General features: G+C 51.4%; 1 protein-coding gene across 11 annotated transcripts; it reads right to left on the bottom strand.

Moving 5' to 3' along the window:
- Positions 1-1,032: 1,032 nt before the first annotated feature.
- U2AF1 (U2 small nuclear RNA auxiliary factor 1) lies at positions 1,033-14,547 on the bottom strand. 11 transcript variants are annotated; one of them, XM_043593498.1, is made up of 9 exons: positions 13,416-13,728; positions 10,428-10,515; positions 7,506-7,572; positions 6,606-6,672; positions 3,153-3,202; positions 2,974-3,072; positions 2,321-2,454; positions 2,139-2,231; positions 1,033-1,319 (listed from the first exon to the last, which is right to left on the bottom strand). In XM_043593498.1, the coding sequence occupies exons 5-9, from the start codon at positions 3,180-3,182 to the stop codon at positions 1,172-1,174; spliced, it is 504 nt and encodes a 167-aa protein (XP_043449433.1). In that variant the 5' UTR covers positions 3,183-3,202; positions 6,606-6,672; positions 7,506-7,572; positions 10,428-10,515; positions 13,416-13,728; the 3' UTR covers positions 1,033-1,171. The 11 variants fall into 11 exon arrangements, with proteins under 11 accessions (XP_043449433.1, XP_043449434.1, XP_043449439.1 ...); XM_043593499.1 differs by lacking the exon at positions 13,416-13,728 and adding an exon at positions 12,048-12,172; XM_043593504.1 differs by lacking the exons at positions 6,606-6,672; positions 13,416-13,728 and adding an exon at positions 14,524-14,547.
- Positions 14,548-15,669: the final 1,122 nt, after the last annotated feature.

Here is a 15,669-nt window from a genome sequence, read left to right as displayed (position 1 = left end):
ATCACTATTAAAAATTTGATCACAAAAAAAGTGGCTTTCGTGAAAAAGGAAAACAAAACAAAAAAGCCCACGCTCGTCAACTATTTCCTTCCGATACTCGTGCGCCGTCACGGTGGCAAGATGTCTCCTCCTAGGCCAAGGGCAGGGCTGAGACGGTCCCTCGCTCCCCGAACTGCCACTCCCAGCAACTGGAGACCAAGCAGGCGGACGGACCAGCATGCGGACCATCCCGCACTCCCTGCCGGGTTCCCAGCCCAGCGCGCGGGCGCCCAGAGGTGGCGACAGTCACTGAGAAGCAAGCTGCGGTGAGCCAGAGAGGCAACCTCCTCGGAGAACACAGCGTGGGTGGACCCAGACCAAGCGGATGGCGCTCAATGTTAAATGCAGCATGCGGGCGGCTGGCTGGCATCGTGACTACAGTTCGGGGACAGTGACATGGGCGCAGGCCTGCACCAGAGGGCGTCTGTGCCCAAGCCACTCTGGCAGGCTGGTGACAAGCCGGTGGCTGGGGTGGAACACGGGAACGGGGCCGGCGGCTCTTGTGCAGCTCCGGGCACATCCATGTGTAGGCCCCATCTCGGGACAGGCCCTGTGCTTCAGGACAGCACGGAGGCTCTTTGAACGAGACTAGAAGATTCCTGGGTGAGAGAAACGGGACACGGACGGGGCCACTGGCGGCACCAGATTAAAAGCCCTCTCTCCTACGGACGCCGGCACGGCCACCGTCCCGTCCAAGTGTCACTCACTGACCCTGCAGGAAGTCCAGGGCGCGGACCCCGGGTTCCCTGCAGCAGGGTCTCCGGCAGCCTCGGCGGAGAAACGCCACGTTACTCGCTCACACGTCGGGCACTGGGAACGGGCACGACCGTTGCGCGCGTGAATTTTCTTTCCCTTAATGGACGGGGCGCTTCATCTCACACCCTACGAGTTTAACACTGCGGTTCTATTACCCAAGACCCTCCCCCCCAGGACGGACGGCGTGTGCTGCAAAGGAGGAGACCGAGGCGGCCCGCGAGAAATGACTACACCGAGTACTGTATCACTACAAATTTTATTCAGAAACCCATCTTTGTGTTTTTTTGTTGTTTTTTAAAAAAAATTCCCGTTATGAACTGGTTTGGTCAATCAACTACAACACTGCCTAGCAGACATACGGTAAAAACGGCGTGGCTCAGAATCGCCCCGATCTTTCACGGTCTCTCGACCGCCTCCTGTCACGCTCCCGTCCCCCACCGCCGCCGCCGCCGCCACCGCCGCCGCCGCGACCGCGGTCTCTAGACCGAGAGCGACGCTCCCGAGACCGGGACCTCGATCTATGCCTGCAACCAAGGAAAAGAAACAAAGCTGTGGCATCCAAAGCAAAGCACACAACAAAGCCCCCACGCGGGCGGACGCTTCTGGGCGGACCCCGCGGAACGGATGGCACGATCAAGGAGGACCGTCGCGCCCGCCACACCGCACGCCCCGTGTAGACACGCCCCGTGTAGACACGCCCCGTGTCAGGGAAACGGGCACAACGTCCTCCGTGTCCCGTGCTTCCAGAGCGCCGGCTCAGGGGCTTGGGGACGGTCTCCTGCCGCGGCGGCCCGGACACGCACCGCCCTCCTCCTGTGCCCGATGCTTCTTGTTGACAATGAGACGGAATCGCTAACGTCTGCACCTCGGGGCACGTGTTTACCAGGGGACGGGTGAGAACCCCCCGGGTCAGAACTCCATCCGAGCAGGGAAAGGGACGGTCTCCCGACGCCTTGGGTTTCTCTCTGTGCTGGGACAGCACGGTCTGCACTCAAAACACCAGGAGCGGGCCGGACCGTGCTCCCCCTTCTGCCCGTGGCCGCAAGCAAACCAAAGAAACCTGCCCAAACCCACGGACACCCGCAGTACGTGAAGGAAGTCACTCCACCTGCGGGCAAAAGACGCTGCGCACACGAACCCAATTTCGAGGGTTCCCCACTCACCCGTTCCCTCACTTCGGGACTGTGCGGGCGGGACATCCTTTTAAGGGCACGTTCTCAGACCTTAAGATACACACTACGTCCTCAACGGTGACCTTCACACCCGGGCCGAGCTCTCCTCGGGAAACGCTTCGCGAGAACGGACGGCGCCGCCAGCGGCAGCCAGCCCGCCGCAGTACTCACTTCTTGCGCCGGCGCCCGTACAGCTCCCGCCGCAGCTCTCTGGAGATGGGCTTCAGGTGCATGAAGTTGCAGAAGCCGCCCCGCGTGCACTCCCTGCGGGGGAGACAGAGGCCGCCATGCCGCGGGCCGCCCCTCACCCCCGCCCCCGCCCCCCCGGCCCCCACGGGCCCCCCGTCACCTACCCCATCTCGTACTGGCGGCAGCACGCCTCTCTGAAGTCGGTCACCGGGGACAGCTCGGCGTGGATCGGCTGCCCGTTAAACCAACGGTTGTTCAAGTCGATCACGGCCTTCTCCGCGTCTTCTTCACGGCGAAACTGGAAAGACAGATCAAGAGGGCTTGCTGCCCCCACCTGACGGGAAGGTCTCCGGCTACCGAGCCACGGATACGCGTTCACGTGGCTCAAATGAGGTGGAAGGATGTCTTAGATCACGTTAAACACAGATCGTCCTTTACTTGCAACTGGATCACTTAATTTCGCGATGAGCCAAGATCGTACCGACACTGCCTTGGTTTTCAAACTCGGTTGGTTAACAAGGGCAAACGCAAGGATTTGTTTAGACCGGGAAGTTAAAAAAAAAAGGGGGGGGGGGGAGGGAACCACAGGTATAAATCGACTGACTTCTCGGGCGTCTAGACAGCCCGGCAGCAGCACCCTCCGAAGATCCCAACCCCGAAGGGCGGTGGCCGCGGCGCCCACAGGCGGCCGCCACGCCTGGGCAAGCCGGCCGGCGCACTCCAGTTCCAGTTCCCGCTAAGATCCCAGGCACCAGCCTCCTCCTCCCGCCAGTCGCCAGTCGGGAGGGAGCACTCCCACGGGGCACGCCCTTCCTACCTTGACGTACACGTTCCCGACGAGGTGGTCTCCCAGGTTGTCACAGACGTTCATCTCCTCCACCTCGCCGTACTTCTCCTCCATTTCTGTAAAAACCTCCTGCGGGGAGAGGAGGACGGCGGCTTGAGGGTCCCGACCCACGGGAGACGCACCCCCCCCCCCAAGTGCCAGTCGCTCACCTCAAAAAACTCGTCGTAGTGCTCCTGCATCTCCACGTCGCTCACCGCGCCTGCGGACGACAGACACCTTGCTGGTTAGAGCGGGACCCCCGCCCGCAGGGCTCTGCGTTCACCCCAACTGCCACCGTGACGCGTTAGTTATCTAGAGGAGCCACGACAGCTGCGCTCTCCCGGAGCGCGGAGGTGCGGCGTGACAGCCAGTGGTTACAATTTTAAAGTGTGCTGAGGTCTTTAAGTGCCCCCTTATGACCATCTCCATTCTGGCTATGAAAATGACAAGTTTTAATCAGCATCAAAGGGCCACACTTTCAGAAAATGTAAGGAAATCATTTACTCTCAACAAATTTCTAAATGAAAGTCTTCTTTTTACGGTTTAAAATAGCGGCCAAAGAATCACACTGGTATGTTCTTCCTCTTCATTACGTTAAAGTAACAGTAGAAATCAGGATTAAGTGATTAAGGGCTAATGTTCCTGACTAATTTCTTTTACAGAGTATCAGCCACACACTATTACCGAATTCTTTCTGATGCGATTAAAACCCAAATGACCATAAAAACTCAGTAGGATAATTACCAAGTTCAATCACAGTACCTCGAATGCCTCTGGATAGAGGGATGGTTACAATGCTTTGTTGAAGAAAGCATTCTTGTTTTATATTCCAGGACTATTTTCAAGTTTATTCCTCATAATTCACATGCACTAAGCGAAATCATGTCCATTGTGTGGGTAGATTTTTCGAATTTACATTCTATCCCCCAAATCGTTCTCTCTACAAAATTTTACCATTCAGATTCTAGAATTCTCTTGCCCTAAATCTGAGAAATCACAAAGCGGGGACGTCAATTAAACCAATGTTGCACACAGCTAGATGGGGGCAGCCTACAGAGGCGAGTGGCTTCAAAGCTGGGCCAGTTCAACCTTCAGTGGTCACCTTCCAAGGCCACGCTCCTTGGACTGGCGGCCTCACCTGCCACACCCACTGAAGGCCTGGGGGCCGAGGCTACGCCTTGGAGCAGTCTCCTAGGGCCCAGGAAAACCTTATCTTTAAGGACAAGCACTTGAGTCTTTGGATTCTGAGAATGGCTTAAATTTTTCTCATTCACGGGGGAGGGGCGAATTCCTGCATTTTAGTTATTTTTGAATTTCAGGAACCCAGCTTGCTTTAGAAGCCCAAAGTGAGCAAACGCACCGGGCAACAACGCAACAACTACTCCTCTAGGTGGCTATCATGAATTTAACCTCCTTCCCTGAGGTGAAATCAGGTTGTGAACAACAGAAAAACTAGTCAGGAGAAAAGAAGGCCATTCCAAAGGGCAGATTTTAATGTTTACATTCCCTTCTCCACGTTGGAAAAAAATGAGAAAAGGTATTTGCACGCTCTACGTGCCAGCAGTGTTGAGACTCAGTGCTGGTTAAATTACTGTTAGTCTCTTACTATAGAACAGCATTTATTTTAGTAACTCCCGGAAAGTCCGACTGGACAATGCTTGATAATGGGCATACTTTATCTTCTATACTCCGCTTAAAATTTGCCAGTCAACCAAATGACTAGAAGAACAGAGATGACCAATTAAGAAATTGGTCACCTGAAGAGTCATCCCCACGACTCAATATATTTTAACTAACGTGTCCCCCAAATACCAGTTTTCTTATGGAAGCACTCCTAAACTGGGATTTGTACTTCTACACACGGAAGGGTATGCTAACAAGGGTTGTGAATCTAGGACCCGGATGAACCTGGCTGGATGAAATTTACTCGGAGGCTCTGCTGCAGGTTCATCAGCTTAAACTGATTTTCTTCCTAAATCGAAGAATCAGAATTTCACTTAATTTGTAGAATGTGGGCCCCATAATGGGAATATCTGGTACAGCTAAACCTTGGGTAGCATACGCAAAACAAGAGTACTGTGGATCGCAGATAAAGACACGAAGAATACTATGACACTGTTTGGTCAGCGAAGCCCCCCGCCCCCCTCTCCCCCACCCGCAGTCCCCAAGTACAGAATCAGGGCAAAGAGTGATTAACTGCTGTTACTCAACCGTCAGCTTCCCATCCCTTTTAGCCCAGGGCAGGGTTCTTACAAAAACTAGTAAGTCCATATGTAAGCATTTCCCTCCGCCTGCTCATCTGAGTTCTTTAAAAAACAAAGCAAAACCAAGTATTTTGAAACAAGGGCTACCAAGCAAATCCCGCCACCGTCAGATTCAGGGAAACACACGATCTGCTACCGGGTCAGCACAGCACCGGGAAGCACAGCGTGTGGGCAGGAGAGCCTCAAGAGCCCCCTCCCCGGGCGTGTGCACTGTGCACCCACAGGCGCGCAGAGGCGAGGCCTCCCCGTCTGGGGCCGGCCCGAGGGGGAGGGGGTGCTGCGGGGCCCGCTCTGCTCTGTGGACCGCCCTGTACACTGAGGGGCCCCGGGCCAGAGGGGGATTTGCCTGATGCCTGTGGCTATGCAGGGGTTACATGTACACAGCGCCCCCTACTGACCTGTAGCTCTAAAACCACCTGGTGAATGAATGGCAAGGCGTCGGGGTCGGACCCCTTGATTTTAACAGGAGTCTAGGATACGTTTCAATTTACCTACGGATGACTGAATTGATTCCACAGCCCAATGGCCAGAAAATATACGCTTTAGCTTTCTGAAATTCCCAGGGGTACTGCTATGTATCATGTTCTTGAAAAACTACCCCTCAGTAAATACACTGTTCGTGAACTTAACTTTGATGTTTCCCAGTACAGGAAGAAATCGTAATGTCTACAAAATGCCCCGTTCAGACCTATTTCCCCACCAAGCACACCTTTCATCTTCCAAATGTGGTACACTAACTCCTGAGGTTGGAGACAGCTACGTAAAGTATCTGATTAACGACTGAGTTGGCATGGGGTTGGGGCTGGGGCTGGGGCTGGGGCTGGGGCTAGGGCTGGGGCTAGGGAGGACTCCGGAGTCCGTGCGACTCGGAGGGACCCCACTCGGGAAATACTCTCCGAACCATGCTCTCCACCAAAGCATGATCTCCCGACTGAGAGTATAAGAAGTCTAGTAAGAAATGAAACCTGAAAAGTAATCTCCAAACAATTTGGGTTCTTTTAGGCGAGAGAAACTCTGATGCTGCTGCTCTCGAGAGGGGAAGGACATAACTGCACGCTTAACTGCGAGTGTGTCCCCCCGAGGACGACGGTCTAGGTAAAGGGAGAGCAGCAGTCCCCAGCTATGGTGCCGGGAGGGCGTCCTTTCCGGTCACTGCTTCTCTTGCGAGGCAGCGGGCAGGAGTTCACGTCTCAGAGGTATCCGTGGGGCCGGGGGGGGGGGGGGGGGTGGGGGGACAAAAGCTCTCGACACGTCTAGCGAAAGGCCGTCCTTGACCCTACACGGCAGACCAGGTGGAGTGGACACTGAGCTCTGACACGCAAGCCCAGGGAACCAGGGAAGGAACTTGTATGAACTTACAGCGCAAACCGTCAGCAGACTGGGAAGAGTTTTGAGGGTTACGGTAAATGTTCAAGAGGGCAATGGTCTGAAATACAAAACGCAACAACTTTATATTATGGAAAATTAAATGTAAACACTTCACCGGTTTCCTGTGGCGATCGCTTCGGTCAAGACTCAGTGCTGCAAAAAAGCAAGTTATTTCCTTTCGAAGCGGAGACGCGTTCTTAGCTGGTGGCTGTCTCGGAGCACCCTAACACTGCGACGTGACGGAGATCCCGTGATATGCTGATATTGTATTTCTGCTCGCGGAACGTGAAGATTCTCCGTCCCAAAGTTCCAGCCAAGAGTGCGGGCAACCTGGCAGGTTTCTGCCAAAGGGGGCTCAGACGTTCCGGAAGAACGTAACGAACCGAGGAAGCGCGTGCGTGAGCCGACGACAAAAGCCACAGCGGTAGAGAAATACAATAATTACATATCATGAGATCTCCACTTCCTAGAGGAAAAATCGTCATGGTGAAATAAAACCCACACTTATTGGGCAACTTACCTTATTGATTCCTAAATACGCCTAAGCTTTTTAATTTTACAGAAAGAACTTAATAAATGCCGGGGGTTCAGTCACTGTAAAGACCAGTGATTGGCTGGTTAACTTTCAAACGTCACATAGGCAGACCCCCTCCCTCTCGTTAACAAACGTCAACTGAGGGAGGAGGCCTCCCCAGCGGCCTCGCCTAGGCCAGCCTCCTGAACGTGGCTAAGTACCAGGTTCTTGCCGTGGGCGCCAAGGACCTCCATCACCTTGTCCTGTTTGCAACAGCCCTATGTCAGCAGCTCAGAAGCCAACATTATTTGTCTCAATTAAGAGTGGGCTCTTTAACACCATTGTTTTAAAAAAATTTCTCCAACTGTGGGACTTACAGTGTGAGCCGTCAGCCGTCTGTGCACTGTTTTGGGGATTACGATAGATGTTTTGAATCAAGATGGTCTGCGGGGAAAAAAAAATAAAAAGGGGAATTCTACTGGCTGCTGTGCATGTATCAGACAATTGCAAAGAGACAACCTGTTTGCAAATGGCTCAACCTTGTTTGCTTCCCACAAGCCAGACGCCTGTCCTCGGAAGAGCACACCCAAACCATCATATTATGGAAACAGAGTTTGAGCGGTGACGTGGGTCACGCCAGCCAGCAACCGACAAGGAACGATACCGGTTACTTTCAGTAGCCCCACGTTATTAAAGTGCTGGGATGCAAAACACGTAACAGAACGTGAACATCTTCTCATACTTTAAGCCAGCAGACACCAAGGTGTGGAAAAATTCACAGGATCACATTCCCCACACAAAGTTATTATCGTTTTTAAACCAAACGCGTAAGTCAACTGTATGCAGTCCATCAAGCTGTCTGGTCTCCCGGGAAACAGGCGCACCACAGGGGTTTCCTGACTGTCACGGTCACCTAGCACACGTTTAGGTTTGCTCGGTGGGACCTCTGTTTACATAATACAATAGCTTAAACATTTGTTCTTTTCCGATCCTTCCTTTAAGGGAAAAAAATCCTTTTAGCCCTTGTGCTTTAAACTGGATCAGGCAGACTTGAAACCTTACATTGTACCGTTCTTCTTAAAATCAAGTTGTCTGAAAAAACAAACCATGTTTAAGTTAGTAGGCTAATATATTACATGAATCTTAACGTCCACATCACTGCAAGAAGCTTAAAAAGAAACCCACACTGAGCTTTACAAGCTGAACCAATACACTGCAGGATTTAGAAAAATAAACGTTCAGTCTCAAAACAACATAGGTCCAAAGCAGTTTTGTGAGTGGTTTTACAAACCCGCCAGTTCATGTCTACCTACACTGAAAGGAAGCAGCTGTGTGGGTGCTTCCAAAGGGCCTGCTGGGGGGAACCCATATGGGAGAAACACCCGATAGCCAGACCACACGTACGAACACACGCAGACCCTCCTCTCAGGGCCTGGTATCTTCCCCAAGCCAGCAGGTCTTGGCCTTGGATAGTTCCCAAAGCTGTCCCGACTCAGTTTCCAACTCTGATAGAAAGCTACACTGAGCCCAAATACTCAACAAGAAATTCATTTTCGGTCTCACTCAGGTCATCTGGCTGGCAGTGGCTGTTTAGTGAAAGAGAATTCAAAGGGGGCAATGCAGTTCCATTAAAATCAGGGGAGGTCAGGATCACCTAAGACCGACCAACCAACCAAGCAAATCGAAACAAGATGCTCGAGTTAATACACACGACCGACCCCACTGAATGTTAACGGAATCGTTGCCTCTTTCTGACGTACGGTGCTCAAATTCGCTTCATGTTAACATTCTGAGGTCATCAATGCTTCGGAAAGAAAATAAGCCAAGTGTCCCTGGATAACTTAGAGTAAACTCTGTAGCGGGGTAACGTCTCTCAGCCCCACACTTGGTACATCTATAAGTAACCCTCTAAAATAAAAAAACTCAGTGGACACTTAAGACGTTTGGTTATTGCCCAATCTATGACCACTGGCTTAGTTGAGGAGATTTAGTTCATCTAAATGCAGTAGGGGGCCTTCACTTTCGAGTGTCCCCTTCTCTGTAAAGACAGTTTGCCTACTATTCTTCTTTTCTGATCTAATAAACTTCTGCCTGCTGGTCAAAAAGCAAAACAAAAAAACCCAAACCAACCAACCCCCCCCCCCCCCCACCAAACTGCAGTAAACAGAATATTTAAAACAAGTTCTCCAATATTCTGAAATTCGAAAAAGAGACATGTTTGTAAGTTATTAAGACAGATTCTTGTTAAACTGACCATGCTGTATCAGTGGAATAATGGGTGAGAGGAAGCCATCACCTCCCTTCTAAAAACACATTCAATTATGGGGTTTTCTACAGGCTCAAATTAGAAAATACTACCGACTCTTACAGCCATTGGCTGATTTTCCTAAATACTTAGAGGAAGCTTACTCAGACTTTGTGGTCAGTTCGAAGGACCTCAAAAGCCCTCGGTCCGGAAAGACTACAGTTTTTCAAATTCCACATGTTCAGCTAAACACGGTGGAAGTGTTCTGTTCCTACTACAGGTGCTTTCTCCCTTTAATTCATCACTGATCACTTGTAGGGTGCAAACCCTTGCCTGTTCCTCAGTGAAAACAAAACAACTCCAAAAATCATAATTTCTGACTGATCTGAACTCATGGTGGACCTAAGCCCAAGGTAACAGGTGCCCCTTAACTAACTGAACAGACTGGCTACAAATAGCTGAAGGTAAACACCCATCTTCTAACGTAAGTTTCATTTTTAATGTGTCTATGACATAGTGTCATGGCTAACCCCGGGGCCAGGGGTCTAACAGAGGGGGCACACTCAGGACTCCTGGAGAACCCTGAGCATATGCGGCAAGACGGGCCTGCTGAGAATTGTGCCAGTGCATCCTGTAGGTGGCTCTGGCCATCTCCGCTGCCTGGAGGGAGCAAAGAGCAGAAAACCCACTTTGCATCTACTGGTGCCGGGAAACAAGCTGACTCCAAGCTGGCACGGCCGCCCCCTCTGGACCCGTGTCTATGAGAGGGGCAGAGAGGGGGGTGAGGCAGCAAACATCACTCACTTCTTTGTACAAAGCTTCTCTAACGGTAAGAGGAGGGACCTGTGCTCGGAGACCTCCCACTGGGGGTGGTTCACCTGCCTCACTCTCATTGAAACAAAAGAACACACTCAGTTATGAACACAGGGAATGAAACTACTGGAGAAAAAAAAACTCTACGTGATACACGGAGATTATTAACTGCCTCTGTAAAGCATATAAAGTTCTGATAATTTACATGAAAACAGAAAAAAGAAAGAAGAAACAAACAAACCTGGCTAAAGGTCGGTTTATTGTGCAACCGAGAGCATCTGTCTCCATGACGACATGCTCCAATTTTGAAATAAAATGAGCAGTTGACTCTGTAAGGGAAAACAAAAGCGGATTATTTTGCTGGGCAGATCAGACAAATGGAACTACATCAACACCGCGACATATGCTACCAAACTACTTTTCTTCTGCATCACAAGAACACAGCTGTGTGGTTTTCTTTGGTAGCAGGTACCCTCCCCTTCCTGGTAGTACTTCAGGACTACTAAGCTTCAACTTGCCGCCTGACAAACATGCCCCTCTTTCAAGGAAGAGGGCTTCAGTTCCACCCAGGGTCCCCCGCATCCAAATCCACTCCACTTTCCATTATGTTCTCTGCTCTCCTGTTTTTTCTTACATGGAGTATCTAGTTTAAAACTAAATTTAACTAGGGGCGCCTGGGTGGCTCAGTCGGTGAAGCGTCCGACTTCAGCTCAGGTCACGATCTCGCGGTCCGGGAGTTCGAGCCCCACGTTGGGCTCTGGGCTGATGGCTCGGAGCCTGGAGCCTGTTTCCGATTCTGTGTCTCCCCCTCTCTCTGCCCCTCCCCCGTTCATGCTCTGTCTCTCTCTGTCCCAAAAATAAATAAACGTTGAAAAAAAAAATTAAAAAACAAAAACAAAAAACTAAATTTAACTTAAAACATATCTGTTTCTTAGTGTTCCGCGATGAAATTCTCTCCTGAGGACACCGATATAGCACAGTGAGAGTTAAGATCTGACTCTGCCACTAGCTACCTGGGCCTGGGCAAGTTACCCCACCTCTCCTGGTCCCAGGAGCCACCTGTAAAATGAGGAAAATGCCAAGCTGGCATGGTTCCAAGAGTCAGATACCGTGCGTGCGTGCTTCATGCACAGTGCTCCTTAAGCACAATCGCTGTCTGAGGAAAACAGAAAACAAAGTCCGTGCTCTTTTGTCCATGACACCAGACCACCATGAAATTTCCAAACACAGGTCTGAAGTAAGGAAGTCTCCTGGTTTCAATGCACCGAAAACAAGCTCTTGGGGAACTCACCTGTCTGTTCCCACATAAGGCCACCTTCTGTCCCTATGGCAAAGTCCTCCCTTAACTACTGTTCAAATAGTTGGTGATCCAGTTTGATCCAGATCAAATCAAACTAGCAATCCAGCCATCGTGACAGCAATGTCAGGTGGCTTAGATTTGTGATGAAGTATGAAATCTTACTTGATGGGCCCCATTCAGATTTAGACCTGCAGAGGTGGGAGGGTTACCCCGTAGATTCAATTTTTTTTAGCAAGTTCAGACAGCCAACCCAGAGTTAGAATCAAAGGGCTTCAACAAAATCTGATAGTTCGCAAAGATCGATTGGCCGCTGGCAGTTCAGGTAGCAATACAAATGGTAAAGTCTGAATTTATCGGGGGAGGAAAATGATCACTACACATTATTTGCAAATTTATCTCAGAGGCCTCACTTTACATGATCTAACTTGAATATACGACTTCCATCTTCAGAAAGTCACCCAAATGAAGAGCTCGTTTCAAGAATGCCTCAGAATGGGTAAAACCCCTGCCCAAACAATACCCAACTATTCTATATAACGAAAATAATCTTTGTTCTCGTACCTTCAGAGATGGCTTTCATTTCATACCACTCAATTAGAGTTTAGTACTAATCAGTCAAAACTTTCCTAGTGATCAACTTTTAGTGATCTACTTAAACTACTGAAATAATAAGACAGAAGACAAAAAGTGTGATTTACTATCACAGAAAAGATATTAGAAGACTAACCTTTGCTTGGATTTAGAAAACATCCAAAACTTCAAATGTACAACTAGCTAAAGTTTTTTAATTGGCACACACCTACATTTCACTTCTAGCTTGAGGGAAAAAAAAAAAAGTTAGCACGAATCGTCGTCTTCATTTTTTAGGAGTTGATATGGTCTCCTGGAAACTAAAACCCCACCAGTCTGCCTGAAATGAGCATATGAGTAACCTAGATCAAATAATCAAGTTTCCTGAATTAAAGCCATGCACACCTTTTATGATGCAGCTCTCAAAGGCTGAAATGTGGCTATTTATAGCAGGAATATAAAAACTCATTGGAATAAACCTCTAAACTGAAAGTTTTGTAGAGTACAATGGAAACCCCACCCAATACAGCTTTATACAAGAATAAGGAATAAAAACTTCGTGGAACAGAAGTCATGGCCCACATTTCTAAGCTTGAGAATGAAACTAATGATGCGTTTTCCTGGCCTACACTCGGAGAAGGCTCTGTTTCCAGCGAAGCTGGCCCATTCATTTGGGATCGTGTTTACAGGAAAAGTTCCCCAAGGTGCCTCCTCTGTGAGCCCAAAGCATTCAGGCAGCCTGCCTCTTCCACAGCACTTAAGAAATTTCAGAGCCTTTACTGTAATTTTACCCTTTACATGACAAGCAACCCCTTCCCCTCAATTTCCTTGGCAACAAGATCCAAATTTTATTCATCTTTAAGTCAACAGATACAGATTTTAGGGTTGACACTGAAAGAAATGTTTCCGGAGCGACAATGACTGATGATTGTCTTACAGTTTTGCTATTAAAAAATAGAACCCCCTCTTCTAAACAACACATTTCACAAGATGGACCTCATCCTGGAAAACAGAAACGATTTAAACAGTGTTTGAGGGGCGCCTGGCTGGCTGAGTCAGTGGAGCGTTGGACTCTGGATCTTGGGGTTGTGAGTCTGAGCCCCACGTTGGGTGTAGAGATTACTTAAAAACAAAACCTTTAAAAAAAAAAATAAATACAGTGTTTGAAAAAGTGGTATTATCTATGCCAAACTCGGATTTATCGTTAAGAATGCATACTAACATAAGCCTCGTACAGGCCAAAAGAATCCTAACATGGTAACTACTTATCCAAAAAGTAGATTAAGCCAGAGCTCAATCTTTAGGTTCTTAAAGTAAAAATTATCCTCCTAAATGAAAGGCATTTCCCTTTAGTCTCACCTTCAGTCAATGCACTGGGAATGAAAACGTCCCAAGGTGGCAATCGAAATCAAAATTAAATTTTTTTGCTTTTCACGTAACAACTGGGTAGGGAAGGCATGCAACTGTGAAAAGGGGGGTGGGGGACCCCACGTCTTTTATATTGGAATTACATCTCCGAGTACGTTAAAATCAGGTTACGCTGTCGTTTCTGATAACCCAGTTCGTCGTAACAGTTCTTCGAACCCAACGTCCTCACGACCCGCCCGATCGGTCGCTTAAACACGCCGAGAGGCTTTTTAAGTGGGTACAACCCCAACACTCGGGAGCCGAAGTTATCTAACGATTTAATACGGGCGGGCTTTATGCTATTTGCCCGACACCACATTAAAGGCTGAAGTAGAGGAAATAGGCTAAAACGTTGACAACTTCAGCACAACTCAAGACGGCTCCAAGAGGCGGGGGGGGCGCGGGGTCCGGGTCGCCAACAGACGGGACGGCCCGCGGGCCGCCCAGCAGCCCCAGGCGAGGGAGGCCGCGCCACCCGAGCGGAAACCCGCCGCCCGCCGGGGCGCCCATCGCCCGCCCCAGCGCCCACGAGGCGGCGGCGCGCGGCTCCGGAGGCCGGAAGGGCCGCCGCGCCCCTCCCCCCGCCTGCCCGCCCGGGCCTCCAGCCGCCGCCTGAGCCCCGCCGCCGCGCCCGCGCGCGCCCCGCCGGCCTTCCCGGCCCGGAGCCCCGGCGGGCGCCTCTCACTCACTTGTCTTTCTCGGTGCCGAAGATGGAGGCCAAGTACTCCGCCATTTCCCACCCGCCGCCGCCGCCGCCACTGCTGCCGACGCCGCCGACCCTGCCCGACGCCCGCGGGAGACGTCACCCGGACGCGACGACGCTCGCCCCGCCCCTACGGCGTGGCGGCGCTGCCCAATCGGGCGAGCCGTTGCCTGCGCGCGGGCGGGGCTTGGCGCGAGGGAGGCACCGCCCCCTCGGCCCCGGGAGCCCGCGCGCCGCCCGCCGGCGCCCCCTGCTGGTGCCCGCGCTCCTCGCGCGGTGGGCCCCGCGTCCCCTTTGCCGGGGAGCCCGCGCTCTTCGCTGTCGCCCCCTTCCCCGTCCGAGGCCCGTCGCCCCTACCCCTCGCTCTCCTCGCGCTCGGCCCCTCGGCCCCCCGGCCCCGGGAAGCCGAGCGCGCTGGCGGCGGCCGGAGAGAAGGCCGCGGGGCCGGGGCCGGGGCGTGCCTGACCGCGTGGGCGGGTTCCGCTGAGCCCGGGAAGTGCAGGCGCGCTCCCTGCCCGCACTTTGCCCTCGGTGACGACCCCTCCTCTCCCGCCCTCGCTGGCGGGGATGGAGCTGGAGGGGCGCCGCGCTGGGGCCTGGCCCGGGGAGAGCCGGGAGGGTGCGCAGAGGACCGGGCGCCCGTGGGAGTGCGGTGGGGTGGGGGACGAGAGCTCGCGGAAGTCCTGGAGACCGCGGAGGGATGCGGCACCAGGCAACGCGGGGACGGGGGCCCAGCCTCACTGTCCCCGAGCGCCAGGCCTCGGACCTAGGGACGCTGGGTCCCTCCCGCGGAGCCAGACGTTTCCAGTTTTGTTAGTTCATTCTTTTCTAATACAAGAAGATGCGTATGTGTATTTGTGGTCCCTCCTTCCATATCCATGCTTTTCTCCACCTTGCCTCATTTCACTAACCAACCGTCCTGGGAGATCGCTCAGTAGGAACACGTGGGCATAGTCCTCACTGCTTTTGCAGCTGTTGGGAGCTCCACTGTGTGGATGGTGACTCGCTCTATCAACCTGTTGACAATGGACTTGTGGGTTGTTTGCAGGCTCTGTCTTTTGCTAGCGCAGGCCTGCCACAAAGAGCCTTTTGTATCTGGGGCAAATGCACTGTTTGGCAATCTCCGAGCTTTCATATATTTTTTTCTTTTTTAGCGCTTATTTATTTTATTTTATTTTTTAAACTTGGTCTTTTTTTTTTAACATTTATTTATTTTTGAGACAGAGAGAGACACAGCATGAATGGGGGAGGGTCAGAGAGAGAGACACAGAATCCGAAACAGGCTCCAGGCCCTGAGCTGTCAGCACAGAGCTGGATACGGGGCTTGAATCCAGGAACCTGAGCGGGAGGTGGATGGTTAACTGACTGAGCCACCCGGGCGCCCCAGAGCTTACATAATTGAACAGATGAAGTAATACAAATTTTATTCCCAGATGGGGACTGTGCCAAAGTGAGTTAACTGTGGCAGAAATGGTTAACGTTTTGGGGGTCTCCCGCGTGTTC

This window comes from Prionailurus bengalensis, chromosome C2 (genome assembly GCF_016509475.1).
Source record: "Prionailurus bengalensis isolate Pbe53 chromosome C2, Fcat_Pben_1.1_paternal_pri, whole genome shotgun sequence".
NCBI lineage: Eukaryota > Metazoa > Chordata > Mammalia > Carnivora > Felidae > Prionailurus > Prionailurus bengalensis.
This window is presented reverse-complemented; position numbering and strand designations above follow the sequence as displayed.